The sequence below is a fragment of the Myotis davidii genome, unplaced genomic scaffold (genome assembly GCF_000327345.1).
Source record: "Myotis davidii unplaced genomic scaffold, ASM32734v1 scaffold49, whole genome shotgun sequence".
NCBI lineage: Eukaryota > Metazoa > Chordata > Mammalia > Chiroptera > Vespertilionidae > Myotis > Myotis davidii.
In genome coordinates this window covers 6,106,692-6,116,156 of record NW_006300375.1, presented here as the reverse complement: position 1 = coordinate 6,116,156, position 9,465 = coordinate 6,106,692, and the positions used below count along the sequence as shown (strand labels likewise).

At 38.7% G+C, this 9,465-nt stretch overlaps 1 protein-coding gene across 1 annotated transcript in view; it reads left to right on the top strand.

Moving 5' to 3' along the window:
- The window catches only part of CNTNAP2 (contactin associated protein-like 2), a 1,235,176-nt gene that overhangs the window by 463,373 nt on the left and 762,338 nt on the right, over positions 1-9,465 (top strand). Inside the window, exon 9 of the mRNA XM_015572712.1 lies at positions 3,903-4,074. Coding sequence (XP_015428198.1) covers positions 3,903-4,074 — 172 coding nt within the window. The remainder of the gene's footprint in view (positions 1-3,902; positions 4,075-9,465) is intronic.

The window sequence follows — 9,465 nt, the reverse complement described above, 5'->3', positions numbered from 1 at the left end:
AAGACATTTTCTCATTTTGTACCATCTCTAGTTCTTTCAGTCCAAGCTTATGGTGTTTTCACCAATACAGTAGCCTTTCTGTAAAGGCTATTAAGGTTTACCCTATTAAACAGTTTTTGTTTCATTTTTACATTGGGTTTCTGCTGACATGCTAAGGGCAAGATGCCTTTAAGATTATTAGAATCCCTATATCTAAAGACATTTTCTCATTTTGTACCATCTCTAGTTCTTTCAGTCCAAGCTTATGGTGTTTTCATCAGTACAGTTCTCTTAAAAAATCAGTAGCCTTTCTATAAAGGCTATTAAGGTTTACCACTTTAGATTATGTTTTAGTGGTAGTTGACCTTTGCCTGAATGTGGTTTATTCATTTTTGCATTGTTGCCAACTGAAGTGACTGCTGTTGAGAAAGCACTATCTTCAACCCTATCAAGTCCTGCTTCTTTGTATTTAACAGTTTTTCTTTAGCTTTTCTCACTTCTTTTTTCCCTTTTACTATAAATTGAAAGATGTCAGAATTCGCTGTCTGAAAATGCCATTAGCTCAATTACAAATATCTCAAGTATACCTTCTTTCTTTCCATATTAACATAGTGTTGCTAAACTTCCCATTGGAGCAACACAAGATCTGGTTTTCTCTCATTTCCAATAACATCTTTTCTCACCTTCTTTCAAGCCATTTCCAACAAACTCTAAAGCCTTTAGGCTTCAAGTAACAGTACTTTCCAGGCCCATCCCACTTATTTGGACATCCCAGCCCCTAAGTCACTGCCACATTTTTAGATTTATGTTACAATTCTCTCTCAGTACCAAATTCATTATTGGTTATTATTACATGACAAATCACTCCAAATGTAGTGGCTTAAACTCATGATTTTTTACCTCTTATGGGCCTCTCATAAGATTGCTCAAGTATGATGGCTGGTTTTTCAGGGTTAGCAGTCTTAAGAGATCAAGTTGAAAACTAACCTTGGAAGTCTAGTTTTCCAAAGCCACCACTTCCACAGTTTTCTACTGATTACAGAGGTCAGCCCTAATTTAATGTTGAAGGGATCTATAAGATGGTGTGAATTAATGGAGTCCCTCTTGGAAATGTTAAAGATAATACAAGGAGAGGGGGGAAAACTTAAATGTTTAATAGCAATTTAGTAGTATGCCCTATAATTGTCTTCTAATAGAATGTATCCCATGTAGAAAAATGAAAGGACTTGACACTTTCAAATTCAAAAATCCCTTAGGACCAAACAGAACATTGTTATGGGTTACTGATGAAGTCTTGTTTGATGAACTTAATTATACCCAATTCAATTCACAGCAATCTGTGTTATGTAGCTGCTTTGCATCAGAAAAGGTCATGTTCTCCCAAATAGATCTACTCATTTTGGAATATTTCTAAGCCACTATGGATATTTAGAGACTTCCTAGTATTCAACAACAGAACCAAATGATCGTCTTGTCAAGAATAGTCATTAACATTACAGCTGGATGTTTACTTTCTGCTAAGTGTAGACATTAACTTCTTTCAATATTATTTTGATTGAACAGATTTAAAAGCATGTGTATGCATACAGCTCATCTAAATAGATGACTTATCTAAGATCAGCAATGTCAGTGGGGACTAAGTAAATGCAAATAAAAAAATGTGACTTAGAAAAAAATATATAGATGAGCTATATGCTTGACATTGAAATAGAGTCTTACATTAATTTTTAAGTCAATGAATTCATTTAAGTTAAATCCTATTTTTACATAGAATTCTGTTGATGGAAAAGGATATACTCCACCTCTGTGATTAACCCTTAAAGAGGTTCAAATGATAATTATTAAACTTTAAATATTATAAACCATTAATAAAGTGAGAAGGAGTTTTCTATTGTTCTTGACTACTATTAGCAGTCAAACAAAATAGGACACTTTAAAAAATAATTTAATGGTCAATTTTTTAAGAGTTTTTATTGAAAATTTATGTTTAATAAATTAATGGCGGGTATTGGTCTTAATCCATTATGTAGAAATTATTTTTTGCTGTACATATATTATTTGATTGAAATAAATGTGTGAATAACCAGATTTTTAAGCAAATTAGCACAATTTAAATTTGCTCTGGTAGGTCAATTTGATGTGGGGAGCTATATGAAAAGGAAATGCTTTTGGGGACTTTCTGAGATATATTATTTTCTGTGGCCTACTAATTTTCTATGCATCCTAACTCCCTATGCATGTCTCTACTGAAAAGTCATAATAGTAATTGTTTGATGATGCTATTTTAAAGTTATCTGTAATAATAAAACGGTAATATGCTAATTAGACCGGATGTCCTTCAGGACAAAGCCAGGGCTGAGGGAATCCAGCCTGAGGTTCTGGGTGCCTGTGGGTGGCCCAAGGAAAGCCAGCCCAGGTCCCCAGTGCCAGAGGGAAGCTGGTGCCTGCAGCTGGCGGGGAAAGGAGGGAAGGCCTACTCTTGAATGAATTTCATGCAGCAGGCCTCTAGTTTCATAATAAAAATTTTAATCTTATTTCAAACTTGGCACGTGTGTGTGTGTGTGTGTGTGTGTGTAGACATTCAGAGCAGGGTGGCTAATCCTTAAGTCTAAATATATTCTTTGTAATGTTTCTTAGGATTTTATAAAATGAGAAATCATTTATAATGCAAATATACCTTTGGATTGAATTAGACATCCTATATAATAAAAGAGTAATATGAAAATTGACCAAATGGCTGAATGATTGGTCACCATGATGTTCACTGACCACAAGGGGACAGACGTTCAGTGCAGGAGCTGCCCCCTGGAGGTCAGTGCACTCCCATGGGGGAGCACTGCTTAGCCAGAAGCCAGGCTCACAGCAAGCACAGTGGTAGTGGTGGGAGCCTCTCCCACCTCCGCAGGAGGCGGACATCTCCGGAGGGGTGCTGGACTGTAAGAGGGCGCAGGCCAGGCTGAGGGACCATTCACTCCCCTCACACCAGCAGGGTGGCTAATCCTTAAGTCTAAATATATTCTTTGTAATGTTTCTTAGGATTTTATAAAATGAGAAATCATTTATAATGCAAATATACCTTTGGATTGAATTAGACATCCTATATAATAAAAGAGTAATATGAAAATTGACCAAATGGCTGAATGATTGGTCACTATGATGTGCACTGACCACAAAGGGTCGTTCAGTGCAAGAGCTGCCCCCTAGTGGTCAGTGCACTACCATGGGGGGGCACTGCTCAGCCAGAAGCCAGGCTCACAGCAAGCACAGTGGCAGTGGTGGGAGCCTCTCCCACCTCCGCAGGAGGCGGACATCTCCTGAGGGGTGCTGGACTGTAAGAGGGCGCAGGCCAGGCTGAGGGACCATTCACTCCCCTCACACCACCCCCTCAGTGCATGAATGTCATGCACCAGGCCTCCAGTTAATCCATAAAATAGATTCATCTTAATTGATAATATAAGTTTAGCTTCTTAACATCTGAATAACAGGCCTCTAGAGAATTAAGGAAATGAATGTAATATTGAAATTTTAAGAGGAAGGCACTTGGATAGTTAAGAAAGGTCTAAATTTTATGTTCTAATCTCTGTAGATAGGGTCAAGGGCGGAAGTACAGCAGTGAGCTATTAACAGCAGAGGGACATAGAACGAACTGTGACAGAGTGAGAAAGAAGAAGTCAAGGAGAAAATAATAAGGAATGCTAGACTCCAGAGACAAAGATTCGTTTAGATTCAACCCTTTTGTCTTTCCCTGAAATAATATCCCTTCCTCACAATACTTCATTCTTCTGTACTGAATACAACACCAGCAAGGACCAACCAAGCAAGAGTTGGAGGCAATGGCTGCGATCAGGGAGCATCACCAGAGGAAACCGAGTGAAGCGTGCTCACATGGATTTAACTTCTCCATTTCTTCTGCTCTCTCACAGGTTTTCGGAACCAGATGAGTAACTCAAGTCACTCTGTCCTTCAGCCTTCATTCCAAGGATGCATGCAGCTCATTCAAGTGGATGATCAACTTGTAAATTTATATGAGGTGGCACAAAGGAAACCAGGAAGTTTTGCAAACGTCAGCATAGACATGTGTGCCATCATAGACAGGTAAAGGGTCTTTTCATCCTGCTTCTGATTGTCCAGACTCTTCAAATTCATGTTTATGTTGTGGGATGAAACAAACACTCACTCTCCCACCCACCCCTCGGATGGGTTAGGGAGGAAGAGCCTTTTGCCATGCCCGTGGTCCTGTATGTGTGATTGTAGAATGCCTTTTATATCAGGACATGGATATACATGATAGAACAATCTGCAATGTCACCTTACTCCATCAACCTCGCTCCGTGAGTGTGAGCATTCTGTCAGTGGTTTTGCAATCAACAGCTGAAATATAAAGGAGCTCCATTTATTTGTAGTTTTGCTCCCTATACCCGCAAGCAGAGATGCCCTTCTCTCCTTGTCTTGGTCACAACTCATCCTTATCATACTGTCCCCGCTAAAGCCTCCTCGAAGTAAAAGAAGTATTAAAAAATGTTGGTGTGCTGTATGGGGGCTTACAGAAGCAGAATGTTTGATGTAATTGAGTTTGCTTATAAAATACATGTGCCAAAATATTGCAAAATCTAATCTTTATTAGTTTTTGCAACTCTCAGGAGGAGCTTTTTAGGAAAACTGAGTTGACTTCTCACACAATGGAAAGATACCTCTTTTGTAGGAAATATTGTGACAGAATTACATACTCTACCTTAATGTGCTTCTAAAATTGCCTTTTCTTCCAGCATGAAAATATTTCATTTTCATATGTTTTACCCATAAACAAATCACACCTAAACAAGTACTGATTTTAACCTGGTGAATTTAGGTGATTTTAAAAAACAATTTTAAATTAGAGGGTTATCTTATCCTGAAAAATAATGTAATTAATTTTATATTTTAAAAGATGAAAGTTCTATGTCTCTCTCTCTCTCTCTCTCTCTCTCTCTCTCTCTTTCTCTCTCCCCTTCTCTCTTAATAATATCATTTAATTTAAGAAGATATCCTTGGAGAAGTCATTCAAAGATATATGATTAATCTTAAAAATATATAGTCACTTATAAAAAAGTAAGTTTTTCCCATATAATCTAAATAGAATTCTATTCATATGAAATAAATTAGTTATACAGTGTTAACATATTTGTAATAAAATTTGACGTACACAGTGTTTATTTCTATTACATACTTGCAAATACTCACAATGGCAGACTAAACAGTTTATATTTAAACAGAACAATGAACAGTTTTAATAGAAATATACTCATAATTTTGAACCATCAATATAGTGTAATAACTGTTATTTCTGCCTAAAGCAAATGGTAGCAATAACCAGAAAAACTGAGAGATGAAGTTTAACAACCATATGTTCTGGTATTAGATGTTTATCTGTAAATTTTAGTAATTGTTTTCCATACAGGAAGATTTTTCTTCGGAGTAATAGTTATACACCATATGGAGACATTTTACTACCTTGTCCATTTTCCATGCCAGTAGCTTTAATAATATAATAATTTCTGTCAGTAATAACCAAGCTAGTTCTTTCAGCTTTTGTAAACAGGCTAGGTTTTATGGCAATATTGCTGTTTCACTCCAAACAGCATGTTTCCTGAGCATTATAGTTAAATTGTTTGCTACTGAAATTAAGATACTGAAATTTTAATAGATTACTCCCATGAAAAAAGTGGCAGTTAAATTGGCCTCAAAAGAATGAATGAGATTTCGGTAAATGAACAGAGTGGAATTTGGCCTTCCTGGTGAAGATGTAGTATGGGAAATGCAAATTTCAATTTTTGGTAGCTGTAGGAATAGGGTCAGTCCACTGTCCATGTTGTCAAGGGTCCTGCAGCTAACAAAACAGGGAATGTCTTCCCTGTCCTGTTGTATGATAACCCACGAATTTCCTAAAATCACTATGGAATCCATGTTCTGCTTGTCTCATTTTTAAGGCAATAACTTCTGCACATGAACTACCAATGTGTGGAATACCACATTCCTTTATGTACTTAAAATGTCTTCAAGTCAAAATCTTAACCTATGAAGTATTGTATTTTTGTAAATATGACACAAGACTATATTCACCTATTGGAACTATTGAGGAGATCATTAAGGATTTAGTCTGTGCCTGCCAGGTGAGAGGACCAGTGGGTTTAACCTAAACTCGTATATTGGTGACCCACTAGGTCACACTGTAATGACACATCCTTAGCTCACCTCTTGTTCATTCCCCCACCACCACCCTCACTAACTAAAATTTTGCAATTGCCTGATCTCTTCCATTTTATTTTCAAACTACCTAAATACTCCCTAAGTAAGCCTGCATTGGCTCTGTCTTCCTTTTCTCCCTTCAAACTTTGGTTTGATGATTTGAAAGCTATTTGGGGGTGGGGGGATAAATGAGAACATAGGGTGAAAAAACATGAACGCTTCCACCAATGTGATTTTTATAAAATGTTTGGAGATAATAGGAGCAGCTGCAATGATTTGATGAGTAGAACTTAGGGAAATAGTTTGGGGAAGATGACACTAAGGGAGTTTTGTTGTGTGTCTTGGAATGCCTTATGATTTCAACTTATTTTTCTTACTTTGTGTGTGGATTTACACCTGCCTTGTTTCCTGTAAAATGTAGAAACAAGGAGCTATTATATATCATAATCCAAATGAGAGAGTCTGGTGGCCTCAGACCAGGGTGTTGGCACAAGAGGTACTGAGATGTGGCCAATTCTGAATATATTTAGTAATGTTTCTTGATGGATTAGATGTGGAGCATGAGAAGAAAAGAGGAAATGGTTTGGTAAAAGCAACTGGAAGGAAGGCGTTACCATCTCCTTAGATGGGAAGGCTAATGGTAGAGATTGGTGTGGGCGGGGGGTGGGGGGAAATCATGAATTCAGTGGTGAGCAGGAGTTGAGATGTCTATTGGACGTTTGGGTTGAATTGTCAAGAAGGCACCTGGATATAAGTATGTAACAAGCATATATCAGCAGACTGATAAAATGGCCGTGCTGACCTATTGAGTGAGGGCCTCTGGTTTCTTCAGCTTTTATTTCCTAAAAAGCCATAGACCTGAAAGGGCAAGAGGTGAATAGAGGGCAGGAAACATCTTCCAACAACAAAGGCCTCCAGCGCTACCCTTTCATTGATACCCTGCTCTTAGGGAGGAGGGCCTCTGGCACATCCTGGGTTGCTAGAACACTCTCTGAAATTAGAAAGCTATCCAGCACATAACCTCTTTGTTCCTCCTTGCATAATTATCATCTTTAATCAGCTCCTAGCACCCTTACATTGTTGATTCCTTATGGCAAACATCTTTAGACACCCTTTATAGTTCCTATTCTCAACCCACTTTTCTCTAACCTCTTTTCAGGTGTGAAATATGAGCCAAATCCCTGCAGAAACACCCTTACAACTAAAGTTAGCTTTATTCACTTGCTCCTGCCAGAGAGAACTACAACAAGATCATGGGGCATTTCAAAGGAAGTGAGGGGAGAAGGGAAGGGAGGGTGGAGGAGGGGAAGAGAGGAAGAGAAGCGGGTGGGCGGCTGGAGTAAGTCCTGGGAGGGCCCTGGCAGGTGTTGGTCAGAATCTGTAAAGGAAGAGAGCTGCTGCAGCCTAGGAACGTGAGGATCTATGAGGAGTTACTGCTTGATGCCTTGTCTGTGATTCTTACAAGGACATATGGAATGAAGAAACTGCTGTTGAAATACTTTGAGTTTAAGTAGGTGGTGTTCTTGCCTCATTTGGAAAAGTGTATCTGTTTTGTGAGTAATAGTAAAGCCTGTTTTGCTAGTTGTGACTTGTATATCAATCCTAAGACCACCCTCGTAGCTTAGCTGCCAGAGAGGTAATTTTTCTGTGCCATAGTCAGGAGTAGCCATGTGACACAGTGCTGGCCACTGAGAGATAAGCAGCGGTCAGCTATGGTGTCTTGAGAAAGCTTTTATTTCCTGATTCAGCTGTCACCCTGCCCCTACACTGTCCTTTTTCCAATGCAGACACCGTGCCTGGAGCTGTGCAGTCAAGAAAATTCAAGCTCGAGTAGTAACTGGAGTCAGAAATCACCTTCACTCCTTTATATGTGAAAAAAAAAATAATCCTTGTTTATTCAAGTCACTGGAGTCAAGCTTTCTTTTTCTTAAAGCCCAAAGCAGCTGTTTCTTTGTGTGTTTTTCCCCCATCTTCTATTTCTCAAATCAACCAATACCTTCTCTTTACCAAACACGGAGAGAAAATTCCCAAGTGTATTGATGGCTTTGAAAGAAAAGGGGATACATTTCTTTGGGGGTCTATTAAGTTGCATGTCAGTGATGTCCCCTAGAGACTGGCACTTGGGCACTGAGTGGCTATTTAGAGACCAGAGCACATTCATGTTGTCAGAACCAACATCTGGTAGGAAAACTGGTAAAAGTAGTTCACGGGATTATAATCTTAGCTTTCCTGTCGCCTCCCTTGTAAATATATTAAGAAACAAAGCCAGCACACATTCTGAATAGCACAGGGAGCGGACGAGGAAGAGTAAATATCCCAGCCTACAAAATTACCCCTTGAGAAATTCTGAATAGACTGGATCCTATTTCTGAGTTAGTAATTAAGTCTTCATTATGTCTTTGGATAAAAGTGCACAATCACAATCTCAGTTTTTAGTTTTTATTTCAGTGCTTTCTTTTTCAAGAACATCTACCCAGTTTGTTTGATTTTTTTTCCTTGAAAGAAAAGAAGTATAGGATTTCTTTATAGGCGCCTTTAAAGGAGGGATGGATAGATATAGTGAGTTTCAAAACTAAGCTGACTATTAGAAAGGTAAACAACAAAGAAAGAGATGAATATTATCAGTTCAGCACGAGGTCATGCATTTCTGTAAAAGCAAGGCTAAAATGTATAGGCCTAACATGAATAAAATGTAATGTTATTAATTTTTTAAATATTGATCTTCATTTGCTCATGAGCTCCCACTTCCAACCCATAGCAGAAAAGTTAAATATTTGAACACATGTATTTGGGTATCCTAACATATAATATATGTATATATTTTTTCTCAGTCAGTATGATATCCAAGTGCACTCAGAGGTCAATCTCCCTGTTTGGGCTCTTACCCCATTTCAAATGTCTTTCTTGACCCCAGCAGCATGGCGCTTGGGTCAGAACCAGCCAACTTATGTCACATCTTGTAATCAGAGGAGTGGGATCTGTTCCATGTGCTCTCCTCAAGTTCCTTCTGGGCTCCCCGAAGGTCCTCAGCCTGCTTAGTCTTCAGGGGTCGCCCTCTGTCCCAACTGCCTACCGCTCTGGCCCTGTGGTATGCCTTGGCTACTGCTAGGCTCAGGTTTGGGGGTCTGTGTAAGGCGTTAACTTGACCAATTTGTCTAAGACTGTTCCCCTTTTAGTACTGAGAACTCTGTGCCGGGAGAAACCCTTCAATCTGGGTAAATTAGGATGGTTGGTCACTCAAGATCTATGTGCTCTTTGCCC